The sequence below is a fragment of the Lemur catta genome, chromosome 6 (genome assembly GCF_020740605.2).
Source record: "Lemur catta isolate mLemCat1 chromosome 6, mLemCat1.pri, whole genome shotgun sequence".
In the NCBI taxonomy this organism is placed as follows: domain Eukaryota; kingdom Metazoa; phylum Chordata; class Mammalia; order Primates; family Lemuridae; genus Lemur; species Lemur catta.
The window spans coordinates 91,681,604-91,707,706 of record NC_059133.1 but is presented as its reverse complement, the minus strand read 5'-3'; the positions used below and the strand labels follow the sequence as shown (position 1 = coordinate 91,707,706).

General features: G+C 41.3%; 1 protein-coding gene and 1 long non-coding RNA gene across 5 annotated transcripts; one reads left to right on the top strand and one right to left on the bottom strand.

Moving 5' to 3' along the window:
* Window positions 1-8,295: 8,295 nt before the first annotated feature.
* On the bottom strand, window positions 8,296-25,829 carry LOC123640049 (C-type lectin domain family 4 member A-like). Its single transcript, XM_045554389.1, has 6 exons — window positions 25,446-25,829; window positions 23,426-23,542; window positions 20,145-20,246; window positions 10,627-10,772; window positions 9,806-9,921; window positions 8,296-8,804 (listed from the first exon to the last, which is right to left on the bottom strand). Exons 1-6 carry the CDS (start codon window positions 25,525-25,527, stop codon window positions 8,663-8,665), a joined length of 705 nt encoding a protein of 234 aa, XP_045410345.1. The 5' UTR covers window positions 25,528-25,829; the 3' UTR covers window positions 8,296-8,662.
* Window positions 13,777-25,842, top strand: LOC123640050. 4 transcript variants are annotated; one of them, XR_006735860.1, is made up of 4 exons: window positions 13,777-14,023; window positions 15,759-15,837; window positions 20,329-20,507; window positions 25,452-25,842. It is a non-coding gene; the product is annotated as an uncharacterized LOC123640050 (long non-coding RNA). The 4 variants fall into 4 exon arrangements; XR_006735858.1 differs by having other exon boundaries at window positions 25,308-25,842; XR_006735859.1 differs by having other exon boundaries at window positions 15,742-15,837; window positions 25,308-25,842.
* Window positions 25,843-26,103: the final 261 nt, after the last annotated feature.

Genomic DNA, 26,103 nt, shown 5'->3' with positions numbered 1-26,103 from the left:
GAACTCCTGGGAGACTCAGTGTGAAAAGACAGTCACCATGTCACATAATTATCAGACTGGCCAAAGTAAACATGAAAGAAGCAATCCTTCAAGCAGTAGGATGAAAACAACAGATAAACTTCAAAGGAAAACCTATCAGACTAACTGCAGACTTCTCAAATGAAACCCTACAAGCCAGAAAGGACTGGGGACCCATCCTCAATCTTCTAAAACAGAATAATGGCCAACCTAGAATTCTTTACTTAGCAAAATTAAGCTTCACCTGTGATGGAGAAATAAAGACGGTTCCAGGCAAACAATTACTGATGGAATTTGCGAAGATCAGACCTGCCCTGCAGGAAGTACTCAGACCTGCATTATACATTGAACAGCATAATAGACACTCACCAAAGTAAAATCACTCAGGAGTTAAACACCAGAACCTGGATTCCACATGGCTTGAGAGGTAAAACAAAGCAATAAGAATCTACCAAACAATATGAACAGAAATCTACCCCAATATCAATCCTCTCAATAAATATGAATGGCTTGAACTGTCCTCTGAAGAGACATAGACTAGCTGAGTGAATAAAAAATTATAAGCCAAGTATATGCTGTCTCCAGGAAATGCATCTAACCCACAAAGATGCTTTCAGACTCAAGGTCAAGGGTTGGAAAACAAACTTCCAGGCAAATGGAAGCCAAAAGAGAGCGGGGGAAAGACTCTGATTTCAGACAACATAAATTTTAAAATAGCAAAAATAAAGAAAGACAAAGATGGTCAATATATAATGGTGAAAGGAAAAATCCAACAAGAAGACTTAACAATTCCTAATATATATGTACCCAACACAGGAGCACCCAGATACACAAAGCAAACCCAATTTGATCTAAATAGCATAATAAACGGTAATGCCATAGTAGCTGGGAATTTCAACACCCAACTGACTGAATTGGGCAGATTCTCCAAACAAAAAATAAGCAAAGAAATAATGGTCTTAAACAGAGCTCTAGAACAAATGGGTCTAACAGACATCTACAGAACATTCCACCCAAATAAAACTGAATATACATTCTTCTCAACAGCTCATCGAACTTTCTCCAAAATTGATCAAATCCTGAGCCCCAAATCAGACCTCAACAAATTTAAAAACATAGAAATTGTACCATGTATCTTCTCAGACCATGGTGGTACAAAACTAGAGATCAGTTCCAACAGAAACACTCACTACTTCACAAAGTCATGGAACTTAAACAATCTATTGCTGAATGACTATTGGGTCAAGGAGGAGATCCAGTTGGGAATCAAAAGATTCTTTGAACTAAATGATAATGGGACACAAGTTATCAAAATCTGTGGGTTACAGCAAAAGCATTCCTGAGAGGAAAATGAATAGCATTAAATGCTCATGTCCAAAAGACAGAAAGCTCACAAATCAACAAACTAATAAACTATGTCAAGGAACTGGAAAAGGAAGAGCAAATCAATTCTAAAACTAGCAGAAGAAAAGAAATAACTACAATCAGAGCATAACTAAGTGAAATTAACAATAAAAGATCTATACAGAAGATCAATAAAACCAAACTTTGGTTTTTCAAAAACATAAACAAAATTGATAGCCCTCTTGCTAGATTGACAAGAACAAGAAAGGAAAGGACTTTAATAAACTCAATCAGAAATGGAAAAGGAGAGGTCACTACAGACATCACAGAAATACAAAACATTATCTTTCAATACTATCAAAATCTATGTGCCCTAAAACTACAAAATGTGGAGGACGTGGACAAATTCTTGGAAACACACAACCTCCCTAAGCTCAAGGAGGAGGAAATAGAATTTCTGAACAGATTAATATTGAGTGCAGAAATTGGAGCAGCAACAAAAAAAATCTTCAAAAAAAAAAAAAAAAACCTCCAGACCAGAGGGGTTCACATCTGAATTTTATGAAACTTACAAAGAAGAACTTATACCTATATTGCAGAAATTATTCCAAAACATTGAGAAGGATGGTATCCTCCCCAACTCATTTTACAAACCCAGTATCACCTTGACACCAAAGCTAGGAAAGGACAAAACAAAAAAAGCAAACTATGGACCAATATCCCTCATGATTATAGATGCAAAAATCCTCAACAAAATCTTAGCAAATCAAATGCAACAGCACATGAAAAAAATAATTCATCATGACCAGGTGGGCTTTATCCCAGAGATGCAAGTCTGGTTCAACATACGCAAATTTGGCCAGGCCTGGTGGCTCTCATCTGTAATCCTAGCACTCTGGGAAGCTGAGGCAGGAGGATCACTGGAGGTCAGGAGTTCGAGATCAGCCTCAGGAAGAGTGAGACCATGTCTCTACTAAAAGTAGAAAGAAATTAGCTGGACAACTAAAAATATATAGAAAAAATTAGCCAGGCATGCTGGCACATGCCTGTACTCCCAGCTACTCGGGAGGCTGAGGCAGAAGGATTGCTTAAGCCCAGGAGTTTGAGGTTGTTGTGAGCTAGGCTGATGTCACGGCACTCTAGCCTGGGCAACAGAGTGAGACTCTGTCTCCAAAAAAAAAAAAAAAAAATGCAAATCTATAAATGCAATTCACCACATAAATAAAAGCAAGAACAAAGAGCATATACTTTGTGAAGAAAAACCATTTGACAAAATCCAGCACACTTTTATGATAAAAACTCTTAACAAAATAGGCATAGATGGAACATTCCTTAAAATTACTAAGGCCATATATGATAAACCCACAGCCAGTATCATACTGAATGGGAAAAAACTGAAAGCATTCCCGCTTAGAACAGACACTAGACAAGGTTGCCCACTATCTCCACTTCCACTCAACACAGTGCTGGAAGTCTTTGCTAGAGAATCAGACAAGAAAAGGGATTTAAAGGTGTCCGAATGGGGACAGAAGAGGTCAAACTCTCACTCTTTGCTGACAATATGCTATTATATCTAGAAGATCCCAAGTATTCAACCAAGAGACTCCTGGAATTGATAAATGAATTCAGCAAAATCTCAGGATACAAAATCAATGCACACAAATTAGTGGCATTCATATACGCTAGTAATAGTCAAGCCAAAAATCAAATCAAAGACACAACACCTTTCACAATAGCATCAAAGAAAATTAAATATTTAGGAATATAATTAATGAAGCAGATGAGAGACCTATATAAGGAGAACTATGAAACACTAAGAAAAGAAATTATACAAGATGTAAACAGATGGAAATCCCTACCATGTTCATGGATTGGTATAATCAATATTGTTAAAAGTCTGTATTACCTAAAGTGATCGACAGAATTAATGCAAGTCCTATCAAAATACCACCATCATTCTTTACAGATTTAGAAAAATTAATTCTATGCTTCATCTGGAACCAGAGAAGACCTCATATAGCCAAAGCAATATTAAGCAAAAAGAACAAATTGGGAGGCATTAGTCTACCAGACTTCACACTTTACTACAAGGTTATAGTAACTAAAACAGCATGGTACTGGCACAAGAACAGAGACATAGATATTTGGAATAGGATGGAGATCCCAGATATAAAACCATCCTCATATTGTCATCTAATCTTCGACAAAGCAGACAAAAATACATATTGGGGAAAAGAATGTTTATTCAATAAGTGGTGCTGGCAAAACTGGATATCCACATGCAGAAGATTGAAACTAGATCCCCACCTCTCACCTCTCATAAAAATCAACTCATGATGGATAACAGACTTAAACCTAAGGCATGAAACCTTAAGAATTCTGGAAGAAAATGTCAGGAAGACTCTTTTAGACATTGTCCTAGGCAAAGAATTTATGAGGAAGACCCCCAAAGCAATCACAGAAGCAACAAAAATAAACAAATGAGATCTGATCAAATTAAAAAGATTCTACACAGCCAAGGAAACGATCATTAGAGTGAATAGACAATCTGCAGAATGGGAGAAAATATTTGCTTTCTACACATCTGATAAAGGACTGATAACAAGAATCTATATAGAACTTAAGAAAATTAATAAGAAAAAATCAACTCCATCAATAAATGGGCAAAGGACATGAACAGAAACTTTTCAAAAGAAGATAGACTAATGGCCAACAAACATATAAAAACTTGCTCAACATATCTAATCTTCAGGGAAATGCAAATCAAAACCACAGTTAGACATCACCTAACTACAGTGAGAATGGCCTTTATCAAAAAGTCCTAAAACAAAAAATACTGGTGTGGATGTGGAGAGATAGGAACACTTTTACACTGCTGGTGGGACTGCAAATTAGTACAACCCCCGTGGAAAGTAATTTGGAGATACCTCAAAGAGCTAAAAATAGAAATACCATTTGATCCAGCAATCCCACTGTTAGACATCTATCCAAAGGAAAAAAAGACATTCTATAATACAGACATCTGCACTTGAATGTTTACAGCAGCACAATTCACTATTGCAAAGATGTGGAAACAACCCAAGTGTCCATCCATACATGAGTGGATTAATAAAATGTGGTATATGCATACCATAGAATACTACTCAACTACAAAAACAATGGTGAACTAGCACCTCTTATATTATCTTTGACAGAGACTGAGTCCATCCTTCAAAGTGAGGTATCACAAGGGTGAAAAAACATACACCACATATACTTGCCACTAAATTGGTGCTAACTGACCAACACTAAGATGTTCACATGGTAATAATATGCATTGGGTGCCAGTTGGGGGTGAAGGGTAAACCCACAGCTAATGGAAGGAGAATGCACTGTATGGGGGAGGGACGTGCTGATAGCCCTGAGTTGGCCGGGGCAAACGCATTACATGTAACCAAAATGTTTGTACCCCCATAATATCCTCAATAAAATAAAAATAAAACATGTTATATTGCAGGGAAATTTTGTTTTAAAAAGTATTGGGAGTCAGATTAAGATAATCACTTCCAGAGAACCAGGAAGTTTAGGTTTAAGAGATATTTATAAAATTTTCACAAGCCAGATATAGCACATGCCAGAACTGGCCAACTGAAAGTTGCCTATATTGTCATCCATACAGTGCCTGGAAATCTTCACCAGTCAAGTCCAAGGTCAGGATCTGTGGTTATAAAATACATTTCTGACCTAAAACAATTCTTTTTTCAGATGAATGTGATCTCAACTCAGAATCTGTCCAAATGAAGAATTTTTAAATGTTTGAGGTTTTTTTTCTATTTTTAGACATCTAATTCTATAGATTTTAACTTTTTCTAATCTCTTCTAAACATGCCAAATACTGGCAAAAATAATTGCTTTTTGAATGTTACAGCACTTGTAATAATAGAAAAATACTTTTAAACACACAAATCCTGAGTTCATCTCATTGGTGGATTCAAACAATTCTATTGCAAATAAATTCTTTGAAAGAGCTTTAAAAAAATCATTATTTTGAATGCCATTTCATGCAATTTGTAAATTTCTATTTCTTTGGGGTAAGTTACTGGAGAATTATTGTGTTCCTTTGTTGGTGTCGTGTTTCCTTGCTTTTTCATGGTTCTTGTGTCCTTGCTTTGATGTCTGCACATCTGGTGGAACACAATTGCCTCTTCTGAACTTTACAGAGTAGCTTTAATAAGAAAGACTCACTTACAGATAGGTCTTCATATATCATTTGGAGGCTGTGGTGGCTTTGCTTCTGACTGTGTGCAGTGATACAGCCTCTGTTCAGGTTCTTCAGCTGTGATCAATGTCAGAGTGACTGTAGGTGCCTCAACAGCCTAGGCTATAGGAGTTTGTGGCAGCAGCTACATCAGCATAGGTTGCTAGGGTCCTCAGTGGCAAGGGCTTTTGTCATCTTCCTGTTCTTGTTTCTTGCCACAATGGTAAGACCTAGCTGAGGGGATCCCTTTTGGCATTGGATCTGACACAGCCCACAAGCAGCTGCAGCAGCACTGGGCATAGGTACTAAGAGCAGCCATAGAGCCAAGGTCCTGGGTTCAGGGTCTCAAAAACCTATTGTGGCAACTGGGGTGTAGGTTAACCCTCTAAGGCAGGGTTGGATGTAGATTTCCCACAGAGCCAGGGTCTGTGACTGTGAGTTACCCACCCCTTTAGCAACTCAGGCCCAGGGGGCTCCATGGAAGAAGGGGTGCTCAGGAGGTTTGAGCTTGGGGGTCACGGTAGAGCTACAATTCAGGAACCACAGCCAATAGGGCACAGTGGCAACTCAGGCCCTGGGGTTGAGGCACCACATAGTGAAGACTCTGGACCCTGGGATGGTAGAACACAGCAGTATCCCAGACTCTGTGAGGCCAGGTGCAACAGCAGGAAGGACCCTGGGATGGTGGAATACTGGTATAACTTGGCCACTGGGGGCCAAGGAACAGCACAGACATGATTCCACTCCTTCACCAATTAGATTCTAGGGAGCTAGTCCAATTCCAGGAAATAAGGATTTTATAGTTGTTCTGCCTATAGGACAAGGTGTCTCAGCTCAGCCAACACTCTGACATGGGATGACACATACGCTCAGCCCTGAATGTGCAGATGCTTGGCTCAGCCACCGTACGGATTCTCTGGGAGGTGATACAACATTTCAGCTCTCACCCAGGGAGCCATGGCTGTTCTGGGCAACCAAGGCACCAATTCCCTGGGAGGCAGGACACTACTTCAATTCAGACATGGTGGGATGTGACTGCTCTGGGCAGCCAAGGCACCGTCTTCCTGGGGAGGAGGGTGCCACTTCAACTCAGGCACAGTGGGTGGTGACTACCCTGGGCAGCCATGGCATTAGTTCCTAGGAGGTAGGGCACTGAGTGCTTCAGCTTGGGCTCTGGGCAACCAAGGAACCATTTCCCTGGGGATGAGTGGCCATGCACCCTTCTATCCCTGAGGCTTTGATGTCATTGAACCATCCCTCATTTGTGGCATGCCATCCCTGAGCTGAGAGCCGCTACACCCCACCCTGTGGGGCCAAGCTGTTGCAGAGCCACTTTATCTACCCCTCTCAGTTGCCACTGTGCTCTGCCCTCAGGGCTTGTGCTGAAGCAGCACACTGTACCCAGAGCAGGCCACACCCACTGGTTCCATTTCCAAGATGGTGTAGCACAGTAGCCCCATGAGACACAAGGTGTGGGGTATGGTATTGGTGCCTTCTCTGTGGGAGCACAGCTGTGTGGATGCCAAGCAGCTCCCTCAGCTGGGCTTTGCACCTGTGAGGACTGTGAGTCCCCAGTGTGGAGGACTATAGGTGTCCAAAGAGGTGATGGCGGCTGCTGGGGGCATCTTGCTTACCTTTTTCCTGTGGGGAGAAGTCCCTCCTGGTTCTGAGCTGATCCCAGCTGGGGGATGAGGTGGCAGAGGCAAGGTGTTTCCTTCCATGCTCTATGTGGCCATCCTGGGTTTTTGTGCTCTACAGGGTCTCTGCTCCTCCTTTGATGTACTCTGTCACTCTCCTTTAGTTATTCTCATCAGAGTGTAGTTGTTCAGTCATTCCTTTGGCTGTCTTTGTGGGGGGCACAAGTGCTAAGGGCTTCTAGCAGGCCAGCTTGCTGATGTCATTCCAGTAGGGACATTTAAACTATCTGAATTCTTTCAATACATGAACACAGGATATCTTTCCATTGCTTCATGTCTTCAACTTTTTTCATCAATGTTTTATAGTTTTCAGCATACTACTCTTGCACTTCTTTGGTTAAATTTATTCCTAAGTATTTTATTCCTTTCGACAGTTTTGGAAATGGGATTGTTTTCATTATTTCCTAGAATATATATTACAATTCCATGTTTATTGCACTGTTATTCACGATAGCTAAGACACGGAAACAACTTAAGTGTCAGCCAGTGGATGAATGGATGAAGAAAATATGGTATGTATATACAATGGAATATCATTCAGACATAAAAGAAGGCAATCTTGCCATTTGCAACAACATAGATGAATCGGAAGGGCATTATGCTAAGTGAAATAAGTCAGACGGTGACAAACACCGTATGATCTGATCTATATGTAGAATCTTAAGAAGTCAATCTCACAGAAACAAAGAGTGGTGGTTGCCAGGGGGTGGGGTGTGGGGGAAAAGGGACTATGTTGATCAAAGAGTACCAACTTTCAGTTATAAGATAAATAACTTCTGGAGATCTAATGTACAACATGGTGCCTATAGTTAATACTGTGTTGCATGCTTGAACTTTGCTTAGGAAGTAGATTTGAAATGTTCCCACTACACACAAAATAAGTTGGTAACTATATAAGGTGATAGGTATGTTAACTGATTGTGGTAATCATTTCACAAGATATATGTATGTCAAATCACCATACTGTACACCTTAAATATATACAATTTTATTTGTGAATTGTACATCCATAAAGATGGGTGGGGAAAAGAGAAAACTCAGACAGGTAGAAAAAAAACCACGTCATATAATTATATCAGTAAATAGTCCCTAAGCAGTCAGACAGAAGTTAGGAGACAGGCTCATGTTCCCTTCATGTGTACACAAAAGGGGTCTCCAGTATAGTCTCTGGAACATGAAAATGCCCAATAAATGCTCATTTTATGAATGAATGAATAAATGTATGCACCAGTTCTGTCATGAGTGAAATAGCTGCCTGGCTGCCTAAAATTCTGTGGAACTCCCTTACACATAAATAAAGAGCTTATTATCTATCTCTATAATGATGGATGCCAATCCAACCACACGTCCATGGAGAATGTTCAGTTCATAAGTAGATCTTCATCATCTCACAAACTGACCTTTGAGACTCAACACAAGGAAGGTCATTCCAGCCCCATGATGAAGAGCGAGTTTGTAGTACAACACAACGCTCATTGCCATTACTGGGCTCACCCGGATGCCAGAATCTGAAGGGGAGAAAAAGGATGAGGGCATTTCTTTAAACAGTGCTTTGAAAAAGGTTAGAGACAGTAAGGGGTGAGGGGCTGGGGATGAACTTCACAGAAGTCAAGGTCAGACATGTCCAAATCCACCCTCCCCACTCGTCATACACTTTCTCCTCCACCTGCATCTCTGGCGTTTCCCTTGAAAACTGTGCCCACATCACTCAGTACTTTCCACCTTATTGCTTTAAATATCCTCACAGCAGATATCCCAGAGACTGTCTTGTATTTGCCCACCTTTATATCCTGTTCCCGGGGCACTGTCAATCTTATATGATGAAACTATTTCACCCTGGCCCATTTATCAATAGAATTTTTTCCTTTTTTTATTGCACTGTTTTTGGAGTCTGAAGAACTGGTAAAAATCTCTGTACCTTCTACCTATCCCTGTTATTGTGGGCAAGTCATTTAATATCCCTGATTCTCAGTTTTCCTACATAAAAAATGGGGACTAGAGCAACATCAGTGCATATTTCACACAGTAGACATGAGGATCAAAGGTGGTCATCTACTGAAGTACTTGAGTTTTTAAAGAATTACATCAGTATGAGATATTATAAGACGATCAAAATTTAGCATTTTTGCTTTATGAGAAATATGAAAACTTTAATAGTTAGTTATGATCTTAATCAACATGAATTTGTATTATATTTAAAGATATAAATATACTGGTTAAAAGCACAGTAAAATCCACCTGGATTTGAGGACCATTGTTGACACTGTTGGTGGCCTTAGCTGAATTTTCTACACTCTCCAAACTCAATTTCCTCATCTCTATAGTGGGAAAAATAGTACCAGGTGCCTCATCGGATTCTTGTGATGACTAAAAGACATAATAAAATTATTTAACCCAGTGCCCAGGAGTTAAGAGTGAGCTATTCTAGTTTCACAGCCAATAGCCAGAACACCCCAAACTCCCGGCATGAGGTTGGACCCAGGACTCCTTTATCTAATTCTATACTCACGTGGTGCTTTTGTTGTATGGCGTCTGATCGACCCATTGCCAACGTCCCTGACCCTCCGGATCTGACAGCCCCACAAAATAAGCAGACTGTTTATCTAGATTCCGGGTGATGAAATCCTGAGGTAGGAAAAGAAAGGAGTCACAGCCTTTAGAGTACTCAGCCTAAACTGGGTTCTTTCTGACTTTAGAGAAATGAGGAGAAAAGGAGAGGATCCTAGGACTGCAGGTCTCCCCCTTCTGAGCATGGCAGGGTCAAAGACTCCACTTGTAAGTGTGATGTTTTGTAGATATGGGAAGAGATTTCTACCCATGAGCATAATGAATTCTCATCTCAGACTGACTTCTCCTCTTTTTGTCACTAAGAGATGCCAATCTTCAAATTTGTGCATGAGAAAATTTTGGTGGATTTAGTCATTCTCCTTTCATAACTTCAGAGATTCTTTAATTTCACTCCTGATTGTTTATTGTGATTGGTAATGATTTAGCATTATTTCCCTATTCAACTTAATACCTCTTCTCTGTTAGTTAATGATGTATAAAACAATTACACATTAGAATAACAACTGATAGTTCAGGATGAAACATTTTCATCCTTCAATTCTATCGCCATATGTTATATTTTTAATGCCATGATTTCTTTTGATTAGTTTTCTTGAAGCAGGAGAAGATATGAAACATAAAGACTTAGGGGTCTTTCCTAACTATTTTATTAAAGCCCTCTGCCACAGCACAAATATCCCAAAATAACAAAGACCTCCTTAGCCAAGAGAGACATACAAAAAGCACGTAGGGCTCACGACTCCATTGTCTATTAGAAAGTACCTGCTCATCCTTGGTGTTGATCACCAGCAAGTGAGCCTCCATTCTAGAGCAGTTCTTCTCACTCTCATTCCAAGATTTTGAGTCAGTAGCAATAAAGTAGCATTTGGAACTAAATGACTTCCAGTTCTTGGGGCAGCAGCTCCAGACTTTCTCTGTATGGGGAAAAGGGGCAAATAAATACAAGATAAGTAATCCCTTTTAAAAGTGTGTGTATTATTAAAATTAAGGACCAAAGGAGACCGCACGGAAACTAGAACTCCCATCCCCACCCAGGTGTAACAAGGATGCCCACTCCTCAGGTGTCAATGAAGCCAAGTCTACTTCAGTCAGGCAATAATGGGGCAAGACCCCCTTTCTACTATGGAGTGGTATCGGCCAAAGCCAATTAAAACATAATGTTTAAATAAGATCCAGACTCTGAGAACCTACTGCAAAAAGTGCAACATTCAATAGAGAATAACTCATACAAAGAACCAGGAAGTTCTCAGATGTAATAAAAAATGATAATCAATGGATGCCAACAACCAAGATAACAAAAATGTTACAATTATCTGACAAAGATTTTAAAGCAGCCATGATAAAAATGCAAGAAGGTACAAACTTGCTTGAAATAAATGAAAAAATGGGACGCTTCAGTAAATCAATAGGAGATATAAAGAAAAAACAAATGGAAATTTTACAATTGAAAAATACAATAACCAAAATAAAAGTCTCAGTGGATGGGCTCAACCCCAGATTGACAGTGAATTGGAAGACAAAACCTTAGAAATTGCCAACTGAACAACAGAAACAAAATATACAGAAAAAAGATAAATAGAGCCTCATATAGTGATCCTAAATGTGTATACACCAAACAGACCTGCAAATGTGTAAAGCAAAAACTGATACAATTGAAATGATAGATTTGACAACTACACAATTATAGGTGGGCACATCAATACCCTGCTCTCAACAATTGGTAGAACAGCTACACAGAAAATCAGCAAGAATATAGAAGAACTCAAAAACATCATCCACCACCAGGATCTAATCAACATTTATAGAACACTCTACCCAACAATATAATACCCATTCTTTTCAAGTGCCTGTGGAGCATATGTCAAGATAAAACATATCCTGGGGCGTAAAACAAATCTCCACAACTTTAAATCTTTGAAATCATAGAGAAAGTGTTCTCCAACCGCAATAGAAGCAAATTAGAAAATAATAAAAGAAAGAAAGTAAACAACACACTTCCAAATAATCCATGGGTCAAAGAAGTCTCAGGGGAAATTTTTTAAAAATACATAACTGAATGAAAATGAAAATACAAATTATCAAAATTGCTATTCTTCAATAAAAGGAATCAGGCTCCTCAAATAAATGTCTGATTCTAGGATAGGGAAATGAGTCCCAAGCATTTTGTAGTCCCAGAAGGTAAGGAAGTAGGAAAAAAAAAAACCAACATTGATGGTGCTATTTCAAAGGGTCACAGGATGGCCTGGCATACGGCTCACGCCTGTAATCCCAGCACTTTGGGAGGCGAAGGCAGGAGGACCCTTTGAGGCCAGGAGTTCAAGACCAGCCTGGGCTATGTAGCAAGACCTCATCTCTACAAAAAATTTAGACTACAAGCATGGTGGTAGACCCCTGTAGTCCCAATTACTTGGGAGGCTGAGGCAGGAGGATCACTTGAGCCCAGGAGTTGGAGGTTGCAATGAGCTGTGATCACACCACTGCACCCCACTCTGCGGGACAGAATGAGACCCTTTTTAAGAAAAAAAAAAAAAAGGCCATGGAAACCAAGTGAAAAAACAGCTGGAACCACAAAATAAATAAAGTACTATAGGATTATAATCTAAAATTTTAAACTAGTAACCATAAGTAAATGCAGATATAAACAAACGATTGGATAAGTTAATAAATGGGATAGAAGAGACAACTCTCAAATGCACAAGAATTTCAAATAAATCATATAGATACCAGTGATGGGTAATTTTATGTGTCAACCTGTCTGGGCCATAGTGCCCAGATATTTGGTTGAACATTGTAGATGTTTCTGTGAGGATTTTTTTTTAATGAGATTTACATTTAAATTGTTGAAATTTGAGTAAAGGAAATTGTGCTACATAATGTAAGTGGAGCTCATCTCGTCAGTTGTGGATCTGAACAGAACAAAAGGAGGACCCCTCTGAGCAAGAGGAAATTCTCCAGCAGACTGCCTTTGGGCTTCATCTGCAACACGGGCTCTTCCTGGTTCTGCAGCAGACTGACTGCTTTGGACTCAAACCACAACTCTTTCCTGAGTCTCCAGCCTGCTGGCTGCCCCATCAAACTTTGAACTTCTCAAGCCTTTGCAATTGCACAAGTCCATTCCTTAAGAATAAATGTCATTCTACACATACCTCCTATTGGTTCTGTTTCTCTGGAAAACCCTAACACAATACTCCACCCTAATGAATGGGGAGCATAACTCCTCTATCCTTAAGTGTGGGCTGTGCAAAGAGTACAGTATGGAAAGGAGAAATAAGAGTAACTTTATAGTGGAGAAACCTGACAAACACTACCTTGGCCAGGTGATCAAGGTCAACATCGACAGTCAAAAATCATTTTGATAGTATATACCCTTGATATGATGTGATGAAAGTAGGACTTTACATCTGTGATCTTCCTCACAAAAACCAGTAACCCCATTTTAATTACTAGAAAAACCTCAGACAAATTCTAGGAGGGAGACATGTTACAGTCTGAGTTTCGTGCCGAAAAATCAGTAATCTGCCATTCTGCTTCTGTAAACCTGCTTGCTTCTGCTTGCTACCCCCAACACAGAAATTCCTAAGTGACTACAACACCCATGTTCTGTGTAAGATTACAGCCCCCATGTTTTGTGTGAAGCTATTACGACACTCATGTTTTGCATGAACAGGATATGGCCCACAGCCCAAACTGCCCAGATCCTGTTACACCAAAGATAAGAAAATGATGTAATGCTTACTCAAGGCTTGTTTTTGTACACGTGCTTGCTCTGTCTTAGTGATTGTCCACCCACAAATTTACAATATAAAAACTTTCTGTTTCAAAGGCTCAGGGCTGCTTTCTGTGCCGCCTTTGGGCGGTACAGAGGATAGTCACTGGCCAGCTAATAAAGACTCCTGATTTGGCTCGATTCGGTCTTTAGGTGGTCATTTCTCGCGTCTCAGACCATAACATTTGGAGACCCCAGCAAGATTCTGCCCTAATATAGGGCACCTGGTGACCACCTCTGCCTGGAGACCAGGCTCGGAGTCGAGTGTCTTGCCCAGGGGAAGGCCTCTGAGAGACATTCCTCAGCCCCAGGCAGAGGCTTGACAACGCACCGGCCCCCAACACCTTCAAAACTGCAAATTCTTCTGGATGAGTCTTCTGGTTCTGTTCACCGGTGAGTTCTTTTCTGGTCTGTTTCTGGCTCGGAGTTGTCTTGGAGCCTCAGGAGATTGGCTAGATGCAGCTTCACTCCTCAGGCAGGTTCCAAGAGGTGAGACGTCACCTGGAACTTACTGTCAGGATCTGACTCTGTTTCCCTTTTCCTGAGTCCTGGTCAGATTCTTGGAATCTGATTCTGTTTCCCTTTTCCTGAGTCCTGGTCAGATTCTCGAATCCGATTCTGTTTCCCTTTTCTTCAGGCAAGTCCTGGGATGTGAGGCGTCACCTAGAACTTGCGAGTCCTGGTCAGATTCCTGGTACTTTCTTTCGGATTATTACTTTCATTTCTCTCAGCTTCGATTTCCATTTCAGTTTCACCTGTCATCTGGGTCCTAGGTTATATTTCCAAACTTTAAAGAATGGTGCGCGTTTATCATTGGGATCCATGATTGTCAGTTTCCTATCTGTCTTTTTCCTGAGGCCATCCGGGGTGGTAGAACCAGGCCTCCCTCTCCCTCTGCCTCTCTTTCTGTCTGTCCCTTTCTCTGTGTGTGGTCTTCAGATCTTTTTAGGTGGCTGAAATTTCTGGTTTTCTGGTTTTCTTTTTCCAAAGAGTGGGAGGCACCTAAGAGGGATGAGACCAGGGCCACTTGGTGGAAATTCTGGTTCTGATTTCCTGGTATTCTGGCTTCTGGGTGGTTAGTACAGAACCAGTCTAATATATCACCATTGGCACTTTTGGGTTGTTGGTCCTGTTGGGGCTTTGGTGTCTCTCTTGGATTGCATCTTAATTATTTGTAAGTGTGAAATTGTGTGTCTAAAATGTAAAATCACGTCGCCATCTAAAGTAAGAATAAGGCTGACCCCAGGGCTGCCCAACCTGTCCCTCCACTGCCATCAGCCAGGCACAGCGCAGTCAAGAATGATACTGTCTGTCTCTGTCTTTGTGGAATTCTTTTGAGTGATATTGGCCAATTGTGTTTCTGTTTGTTCTGGTCTGTCTCCTTGTGCTGTCTGTCTTTGTCCTTGTGCCTCATAAAAGGTAGTTCTTTTGTCATCAGTATGGACCAGTCCCAGTCTTGTGTCAAACATGGTCCGCTTAGATATTGAATTTTGTCTAATTCAGAGGTTATTTAAAGGTTGATTCAAAATATAGATTTAGAAAGAAAATAAAAACAAGATAGAAATAATCAGTGAAGTAAGAGAAAGAGATGTAAAAAGGCTATGAGTATATAAACATATTTTTGGTAAGAAAGGTTAAACAGAGAGGAGAATGATATTGTATGAGAAAGGATCTTGTATGGTAAACTTTTGTTCTAAAATGAAAGTTAAGGCAAAACAGAAAGTTTTAAGTATGTTGTAGCTGGTCTGTGCAAGTTGAGATAAAGTTCATGAAAGGGGATTTATGAAGAAATTTTGTATGTGATCCAATTGGTTACAATTTTTTTAAAAATTTGGTTTTCTAAAAATATTAAGGCCACTGAAAGTTTAAGAAAGACATATTGGGCTTGTTTGGTATGTTAAAACTATAGAGAAAGCATTGTCAAATAAGAAATTGTGTTAACTTTCTTGGGATTATATTTACATAAACATGTTATTAATATATGTTCTAAATTGTAAAATATTGATATATCTTCATATATATTATCAGTAATAATAGTTATTATGTTATGTTGTTCTGCCATAAAATTAACCAACTTTGTCAATTGTCTCCCTACCCATGGCTATTCTAAGAGTTTTGTCATCCATAGACAATTCCTGGCCCTGACGGGCAACCTGTGTTTGCCTTCCCCACCATGCACCCAGACTGGGAACCAAATGAAGAATGAGGTAAGGAGGCTCTCGATCGGTATCACCAGACTCTGCTAGGAGACATACGGGCTGTGGCTAAAAAGCTGACTAATCTGTCCAAGGTAAGCGAGACCATACAGGGACCTAACGAGTCCCCGGCAGTGTTTCTAGAACGTCTTTTTTAAAGCTTACCACCTGTATACGCCCATAGACCCAGAGCCACCAGAGAATAGACGTGCCATTAATATTGCCTTTGCCACTCAGTCGGCCCCTGACATTAGTAGAAAGCTGCAGAAATTAGAAAGATTTGAGGAAAAAATTGCTGTCTGAGTTAATAGAAATTGCCCTGAAGATTTATAACAACAGAGAGGATCCTGCGACTGCCCAGTCTAAAAGGATGGCTAAAATTCTAGTATCTGCTATGGTAAAACAAGAGCAATATAAAACTGAAAAAGGCGAGAGGCCCAAAAGATCAGAGAAGATACTAGAAGGAGGAAGACCAGCCTAAGCCGTGACCAGGGTGCCTACTGCAAAGAACACGGTCACTGGAAAAACGAATGTCCTCACCGAAAGCAGGGGGTGGCTAAGCCTGTGCCGGTCCTCATGGAGGTCACAGACTGATGGGGCCGTGGCTCCATTCTGATAAGCCCCCAGGAGCCCAAGGTAACTCTGAATATGGGGGACAAACCTATAGAGTTTCTGATTGACACTGGAGCCACCAAGGACCAAGCCACATATAAAAGGGCTACTGAGGACCTGCTAACAGAATTAGCTCAGGTGGACTACCATGTTCTGGCTAAAAAGGCTCAGCTTTGTATCCAGACAGCAACCTACCTAAGGTACAAACTAAAAAAGGCAAACAAATCCTCTCCACCAGTAAAATTAAAGCTATCCTAAAGGTCCCCCAGCCCCAAACTAAGAGACAAACACGAGGGTTCCTGGGGGCAGTGAGGTACTGCAGACTCTGGGTCCCTGAGTTTGCTGAGATAACAAAACCCCTGTATGCTAGCATAGGGGGAAAGAGGGATGCTCTGATCTCGACTGAAAATGAGGCTAAAGCCTTCAAGAGCCTCAAACAGACGCCTGTGAGTGCCCCTGCACTGGCCTCGCCCGGTTTGACCAAGCCTTTCCAGTTATATGTTGCTGAAAACTGAGGGATAGCTAAAGGGGTCCTAACTCAAAAACTAGGACCCTGGAACAGACTGGTTGCATACCTGTCTAAAAGGCTGGATCCCGTAGCATCTGGATGGCCAGGCTGCTTGTGGACCACTGCTGTGACCACTGTCTTGACAAAGGAAGCCTCCAAGCTCATTTTGGGGCAGGACTTGTATATAATTGCCCCCCCCACTCGGTGGAGGCTCTACTAAAAAGCCCCCCTGAAAGATGGCTTTCCAACTCACATATAACCCAATATCAGGTGCTGTTGCTAGACTCCCCCAGAATCCAGTTCCTAAAGACAGCCTCTCTCAACCCTGCCACCCTGCTCCTGGATGATGAGCCGTCAGAGCCACTCCATGACTGTCTCAAAATGCTGGAGTCTCTTACCAACCTGAGAGCTGACCTCACTGACTGCCCGTGGCCGGACCCCAACAAAGAATTATACACAGATGGGAGTATCTACATCTCAGAAGGAGTCAGGTATGCAGGGGTGGCTGTCATAACTGCAGGCCAGATTATCTGGGCACAGGCTCTCGGATATGAAACCTCAGCCCAGAAGGCTGAACTCATAGCCCTGACCCAGACCCCAAGACGAGAGAGAGCCTTTACAAAGGCACATGTACATAGGACACTTTACCAAGAGAAAGGACTGACTCCCCAGTGACAAGAGACAATGCTTTTGGTGACACGACAACAAGAAAAGTTGTGCAAAAACCATTGGGGCCTCTCCAAATTCTCCCTGTTCTGCCAGAACAGCTCCTGCCAAACTCTCCAAACTACACCAAAGAGAAAGTTAAATTAAGAAAAGCCCTGGTGAGTACGTGTGGTGCTTATTTTGGAATGGACATGCTTGAAGCTCAGACTCGGGGGGATGGGGGAGCATGGGCAATATATATAACCTGAACTTTTGTACCCCCATAATGAGCTGAAATTAAAAAAAAAAAAAAGACAAAAAAAAAAAAGCCCTGAAGACTAAAACTGATTCAGGAGGTTGGAAAATCCTCCCGGACAATAGGGTCTTAATCCCTGAACACCTAGGATGAGACCTAATCAAGCAAATATATCAGAACACCCACCTTGGCAGCACCAAGTTGACCGAACTTCTCCAGAGGGACTACTACATTCCTCAGCTACATCAGATGGCCCAGCAGGTAACAGCGAGATGCCTCGCCTGTGCACAAGTCAATTCAGGTGAAGGGACTAATCCCCCTTCAGGACCAGGTTAAGGGGACAAGCCCCGGGGAACAGTGGAAAGTGGACTTTACAAAAGTAAAACTAGACAAACACAGATATCACTACTTGCTTATATTCATTGACACCTTCTCTAGATGGGCAAAAACTTTTCCTATGAAGTCAGAGACAACACAGGTAGTTGCAAAGAAGTTAATGACTGAAATTGCTCCCAGATGTGGCCTCCCACTTGCATTGGGGTCCGACAATGGCCTGACGTTCATCGCCCAAACAACTCAATTATTAAATTACACCGTGCTTATAGACCTCAGAGTTCAGGACAGATAAAAAGGATAAATAAAACTTTAAAAACATTAAACAAAGTAAAGCAGGAGACTGGCGCAGACGGGATAAGCTTCCTTCCCTTTGCCCTACTAAAAATCAAATACATTCTGTATGTTGAAAACAACCATATGTAAAATCATGTTCAGCCGACTGACCCCACTCCCAAGAAAGCTCTGTTTCAGGTACAGCCTGGAGACCTCGTCTAGATAAGAAAAGTTCAGCCTGCCAGCCTAGAGGCCAGGTGGACTGGACCCCTGCCAGTGATCCTCACCATGCCAACAGCCGTGAAGGTTGCCGGAAAGCATCACTGGATCCACCACACGCAGACCAAAAGGCAACCCCAGATCAACTCCCTGAGAAATGGATCTCCCGCCCCACTGAGGACCCACTAAAGATAAGACTTTCCAGAGACTCCTCTGGTTCCTCCTAGTTATCCATTTTAATCCAGCAGACAACACCCCCCATCAGCCTATAAACTACACTTAGGTGCTTACAAAGACAATAAATGACACTGTCATAATTAGACAGGCCCGGAGAGCCTTAGCAAAGGCTGGGCTAGAGCCTGTCCAAGCTCCCTGCCCCTCTGCTGCCTCTGAAGACATATCTCTGAGTGGCCTCTTCCCCCTCTTCTCAGGCTGGGAGGAAAGACTGCCCTTTAAACACAAAATTCCACTCCGTACTTAAAAGATAAATCCTTAGACATAAGCTAAGCACCTTATTTACTTAAAACATTTATGTGAAGGGCAGGGTGGTACAGATAGCCAGAAAAATGCTAGAATAGATTGTGAAATCATTTTTAACAATATATATTGATATATTTGACAGTGCTATAAACACCAAAAAAAGGGGGGAGGTCAGTTTAAAAACACTTGTCATCTCTAGCATTCCTAATCCTCGTAGACGACAACACTTTTGTCAGCCATAACAAAACCAGTTATTCCCATTCTGTTGACGCTGCTCCTTGGCCCCTGCATCATAAACAGTCTAATTTCTTATGTTAAACAAAGAGTTCAAACTATCAAACTTATGGTCCTCCAAACTCACTATCAACATGTTTGTGATGTTAATGATTTGATTCCTCCTAAAAATCAATGATTTGATTCCTCCTAAAAACCAGTGGGGAATGTTACAGTCTGAGTTTCTCACTGAAAAATCATTAATCTGCCATTCTGCTTCTGTAAACCTACCTTCTTGCTCCTGCTTACTCAAGATAGTACCCCCAACACAGAAATTCCTAAGTGACTACAACAACCCATGTTCTGCGTAAAATGATTACAGCCCCCACGTTTTGCATGAAGCTATGACACTCATGTTTTGCATGAACAAGATATGGCCCAGAGCCCAAACTGCCCAGATCCTGTTACTCCAAAGATAAGAAAATGATATAATGCTTACTCAAGGCTTTTTGTACACATGCTTGCTCTGTCTTAGTAATTATCCACCCACAAACTTACAATATAAAAACTTTCTGTTTCAAAGGCTCAGGGCTGCTTTCTGTGCTGCCTTTGGGCGGTGCAGAGAGTAGTCGCTGGCCAGCTAATAAAGACTCCTGGTTTGGCTCAATTTGGTCTTTAGGTGGTCATTTCTCGCGTCTCAGACCATAACAGAAATATTGCTTTGGGATCCTTACGTAGTATAGTCAGCAACTGAACTCTAGGCATATTCATTTTTACCTGCCATGGTCACATTTTTTTTCACACACTCCAATGTTGTGTGAATCGGCTCTTTTGTAGTAGTTTTTTCTTCAAGAAGCTGAGAACATTTTTGAAAGAAAACTAGAAAAGAGAACAAAGACATTCATTTTCCTGGTTGCACTGTGACTTTAACTTTATTGTTACTTTCTTACATTCTTTATAGAAACAAAATCTACAAATGCCCAATTACTTGAGTAGATGGATCCTGACTGGAAAAGATTTCCTGTTTTGAAACCGTAGATCTCCAGGAATAGCTGAAAGATCAGCAGTTGGAAGAGGACACAACAGCTCCATCACAATGGGTCTACGGGGACTTCTCCACATGCTCCTTCAATACTCAACGTGAGATGCCTGCAGAGGCTAAACCTTGGGAGTGGGGAGGAGGGGAGGGCAGATAGACGCTTGTGTTCAAGGATGTGCACAGCCTGGGACTTTGCAGGGGTGGGGTGGAGAAGAATTAGCTAACTCTGAAAAGTTCTGGGTGATTCTGGAGAATGGAGAATTTGAAAAAAACCAACATGGAAAATGTTCAAGGGAACATAATTTTCTTCCTCTTCTTTCCTTTATTCTCTCCATTGCAACCAGCTGCTTCTCCTCAGCATACCAACCCTCTCATATCTCTCCCAATTTAAAACTAACCCACCTATTCCTCTAGGAACTGAATTTTCTCTCTTTCCTCCTTATCTTTCATTTGCTCCTTGACTCACCACATTCTGACTTTTGCTTCCACTGCTTCACTAACACCATCCTTGAAATGGATTATCAGCAACATGCTAGGCCCACATATTAGCCATCTTCCTATTTGACCTCCTTAAATATTTGACCAGAATTCTCCTCCCTCTTAGTTCTTAGGACACTACTCTGCTGTTTTTGCCTTTCTTTTCCTGCTACTGCTTCTTATACTTTTTTATAAGCTTCTCTTCTTCCATCCACTTCTTTTACAATGTGACATTTCCCAGAGTTCCATCTTCATCCCTCCTTCTCATACTAAGTTCTCTAAGTGATGTCATATATCCCCATGGCATCACCTGCCATGTCTATGTGAATGACATCCAAAGCTCAGACCTCTCTCCTGTAGTCCAGACAAATGTCTCTCCCACTAGACATGTCCATCTGGGGGTCCCACAGTTATATGAAACTCAACATGTCCAAAACTTAAATCGTCATCTTCCAACTCAAACTTGCTACTCAGCCTATATTGTCTACCTCTTTGAAAAACTTCATGATTTCTGAGTTTACCAAGTCACACTATTGGAACCACATTTTACTTCTCTGGGTCCCTTATTCCCCAGATCGAGATATTCATCAAGCTTCTACCTCTTTTATCATTCAAAGCTACCTCCTTTCTTCACTAACTCTAGCCATGGATCAGGCTCTCACTATTTCTCGACTGGATTTATGAATTAGCTTTCTAAATTCTCTCTCTGCCTCCAATTTTTTTCCTCATATACCCATTCTTCACACCTCTGTACAAAGTGTATTTTCAAAAGCCAAATTTGATTATACCAATTCCCTGCTTAAAATTCTACAAAGTCTCTCCATGACTGTAACACATTGCATTGGGCCACAATTTTTAACCTTCCCTATATCCACACTGCTTTGCAATGTGATTTTGCAACTTCTTCAATCAAGAAATGGGGTCTGGCCAGGCATAGTGGCTCACGCCTGTAATCCCAGCACTTTGGGTGGCCAAGGCAGGAAAATCGCTTGAGCCCAGGAGTTTTAGGTTGCAGTGACCTGTGATCATGCCACTGCACTCCAGCCTGGGCAACACAGTAAGACTCTGTCTCAAAAAAATAAAAATAAAAATAAATACAAATAAAGAAAAGAAATAGGGTCTGTTTCTCCACCACTGGAATCAGGCTGCTTTTAAGACTTCCTCTGGCCAACAGAATGCGCAGAAGCAATCTGAGCTAGGCCCAAGCTGAGACTTCAATAGGACTTGCTTACTTCGCTCTCAGTCTTGGAAGTCTGAAAGTTGCCATGTGAACAAACTCAGGCTAGTCTCATAAATGATGAGAGCAACGTAGCCAAATTGCTTCTGTCATTCCACCGACATCCCCTTCCTCAGAAGGCAGGTTGCCGTGAGGGGCACCCGACGACATGTGCACGAGTGAGGCAAGGCAGGACCAGAGGACTCGCCCAACTGGCACCAGTCTAACTTGCCACGCTGCAGAATTAGGAGCTAAATAAACAGTTGCTGTTTTAATCCACTAAGTTTTAGATTGGTTTAATAAGCAGCAAAAGACAATTGATAAAACAATCTTTAGGGGAAAAAGTCCAAATTCTTTATAATGGTGTACAGCACTCTTCATGATCCGAGTTCTGTTTCTCTCTCCCACCTACAGCTTCGCTTCTTAGTTCCATATGTTCCAGTCATGTATACTGACAGTTCGCCAAATTCCGTGCTCTCTCATATCTCCATGTCATTCTTGGGAGACACAGCCCTAAATGTCACCTCCCCTGGGAAGCCTGTCTGAGCTTCCTGTGCGTACACCTTACCTGCACAACAGTGACCATACACTGTCGTAACCACTGGTTCATTGGACCGTTCTCTACATTTCTTGAAACCAGGGGCTGCGGCTCTGTCTAGACTCTCTGTCTGGATGGGGTCTGACATATAGCAGATGGCCATTGCTACTTACTGAATGACCAGATGAATGAATAAAATATCTACCCAAATATGTACTAGTTTTATACCTTTTAAAATTTTGATAAGTTCTAAAAGCCAAAGATATGCAGCAATCCACCTATTTTGCTAAATTGGCTTTTAGATCTCACACAGTCTTGGGCAGGACAGAAATAATTAGAGTGAAGTTCAGTGGAGAACTCTTCTGGAAATACTTTTTCCCATCTCTTTCTTGTCCACCTGCGCATCCCAAAATATAAGTGTGCATGCAAGTAGGACTGGCCTTATAAACACTGCTGAGAAAATACAGATTTGTCCTCCCTTATATGGTGTCTGGTATAGAGACCCCAGAGATTTCACTGTACAATACACACACACACACACACACACACACACATGCACATTTACTCTTCAATTTCCCTAAGGAGAATGAATTCCATTCCTTTTACAGGAAAGTAACTAAATCCAAATAAAGAATAAAATTCTCAGTGGATTCCCATGAATTATGTCTCCCTAGAGAAAATTTTATTTCAGATTTCTAGATAAACTCATTTTCAAATGTCAGTTTCTAACACAGACCTTCTCTTTGTGTACGGCAGACATTGCTTATTGATTTAGTTGGCATACTTACTGATAAAAGCAATAAAGAATGAGATTTTCAATAGCAGGAAAAGTATCAGCAATGAGGCCCAAAACAGCTTGGGAAAACCGGGATTACTTTTGTGAGGGGTGGTCCTTTCCTTGGGAGCTGAAAGAGAAACCAAATGAGTTTTTTTTGATCAACAATAAATTCTGTCCTTACTTCCTCTTCCTCCTCCTCTTTTTCTTCTCCTTTTTGTTGGATGACTCACAATTACAATGGTATGACACTTGAAATAATATGAGAATAGGAACAGAAAGGAAATGATAATGTTCATTGTAGAAACTTTAGAAAATCTATAGAAGCAGAAATTCCTACCATTGAAGATAACTGTTTTATTAATAATTTGCTATATATCCCACCAGCAATTTTTAAAATGCACATATATGTACATTTTGGCATGATTGATACATCATATATACTGGTTTCTGACCTACTACTGTCTTTTACACTATATCATGAACATCCTTCACACCAGATTTTCTTCTTTAACACTTTTTATCATGGTTGAATAGCATTTCATCATATATTTAAATAATCTTCCAGAATGTTTCCAACTTTACTTTTAAAAATGCTATAGCAGATAAATCCTCATAATCATCCCTCATCACATATTCAGGATGAGGTCAGCCTTTTTACTCACCATGTCGTAATCAGGAATTCCTAACGTTATGATATGTTGTCAAGTATGAGGGGACTCTCAGTACTATATAATATGATTTCATTTTTAGAAAAATACACAAACATATTTGTGTATATTCTCATGTGGAAGGATATACACTAAAATGCAAATTATGGTTTTCTCTAGATGGTAAAAGTATAATTTAAATCTCTGTGTACCCCTGGTTAACTTTTTCTATAAAAATCATTATTACTTATATAATAAAGTAATTAGGCCGGGCATGGTTGCTCACGCCTATAATCCCAGCACTCTGGGAGGCCAAGGAGGGAGGATCATTTGAGATCAGGACTTCGAGACCAGCCTGAGCAAGAGCGAGACCCCGTCTCTACTAAAAAATAGAAAGAAATTATCTGGACAACTAAAAATATATAGAAAAAATTAGCCAGGCATGGTGGTGCATGCCTGTAGTCCCAGCTACTTGGGAGGCTGAGGCAGGAGAATTGTTTGAGCCCAGGAGTTTGAGGTTGCTGTGAGTTAGGCTGACGCCATGGCACTCACTCTAGCCCGGGCAAAAGAGCGAGACTCTGTCTCAAAAAAAAAAAAAAAAAAGAAAAGAAAGAAAGAAATTATACAAAGTTTTTAAGAAGAAAAAAACAATTTTCCTGAGCACTCTCCATACTTCCACAGAGGCGTTCTAGAAAGCGTGAGAAGTCCTGACTCCCTCCCTCCGATAGCGTCTTGTACTCCGTATGCATTTTTTTCTCTCTTCTCTATCTGAGATCTCACACATGCCACCCAAACTGCCTTTTATCTACTCCCAAACTTAATTGAGTCTGTCTCAGAGATGCAACATGCAATAGATTTTCTGATTTCAGAAAAATTTCCCTGGAGATTTAAGGAACTTTCTTTTTAAGACTTTCTAGTCTTTCATTTGCAATGGCCTTTTGTTCCACTCCACTACTAACAAATACACTCTCCTTACTGTCCACCCACACTCTTCCCCTCTAACCAAAACACAAATCCCACAAATGCATCAGTAACCCCAGCATCTGGGCTCATGGTTTCAGAAGCTGTATTCGGTCTCTCAACCCCAGACTAACTCAGCCTTAACCTCAACACAGGACCACAACTTCTCAGCATTAGCTTAGGACTATAGCTGATTTCTCACACCTAAGTTTTCTTATAGTCAGCAGAGTTAGAGCTAAAGACAGCATCATAAAATCTGTACAATCCCTTAATGCTTACCTACAGGCAACTCAATCTTCTGGGACTCCTGTGTTTCCCAAACACGGCCAGAGAACCAGCAACTGACATCACCTATGCCTTGTTTACCATCCCTCTCTTCATCCTTCATCCCATTAATTCTGACCACCAGAAAATGGTTGTTACCTGCAGGAGACTCTGAGTTGGTGCCTGAGGAGTTGGATCCATTTTTGAACCTCACTTGAGCAGAAGTGATTTCCAAAGCCATGTTCAGAAGAGACCTTCTGCTTTCATCAGAAAATCTGTTTCATCTCTTCCTTAAAACCTCTTATAAATGAGAACCAAACATGGTGATAAATTATCTCTTTCCTGTCACTCAACTTGGTGCGAGCAGGGGCAGCAGACATGTGAGTACCCCGACCGGGATCTCGTGAGAACCGGAACTGCGGCGTGGGGGCCACGCCGTCCGCAGAGGCCCCGTCCTCGGGATCAGCGCGGTGGGAGCCACAGCTGAGACAGGCGCTGGCAAACGTACAGAAGCGGGAACTCAAAGCCTGGAGGAAAGAAACGGGAAGGAAAGGAAAAGAGGAACCAAGCAATTAGAGAAGTCTTTCCTGAGAACTGTGTTCACTGAACTCACCAGAAAAAATAAAATTCGTGTGCTTCCTCCCACATGCGGACGTAATTACTCACGGATCAACAGCCTGAACAGGCCGGGCGCGGTGGCTCACGCCTGTAATCCTAGCACTCTGGGAGGCCGAGGAGGGAGGATCGCTCCAGGTCAGGAGTTCGAGACCAGCCTGAGCAAGAGTGAGACCCCCGTCTCTACTAAAAAAATAGAAAG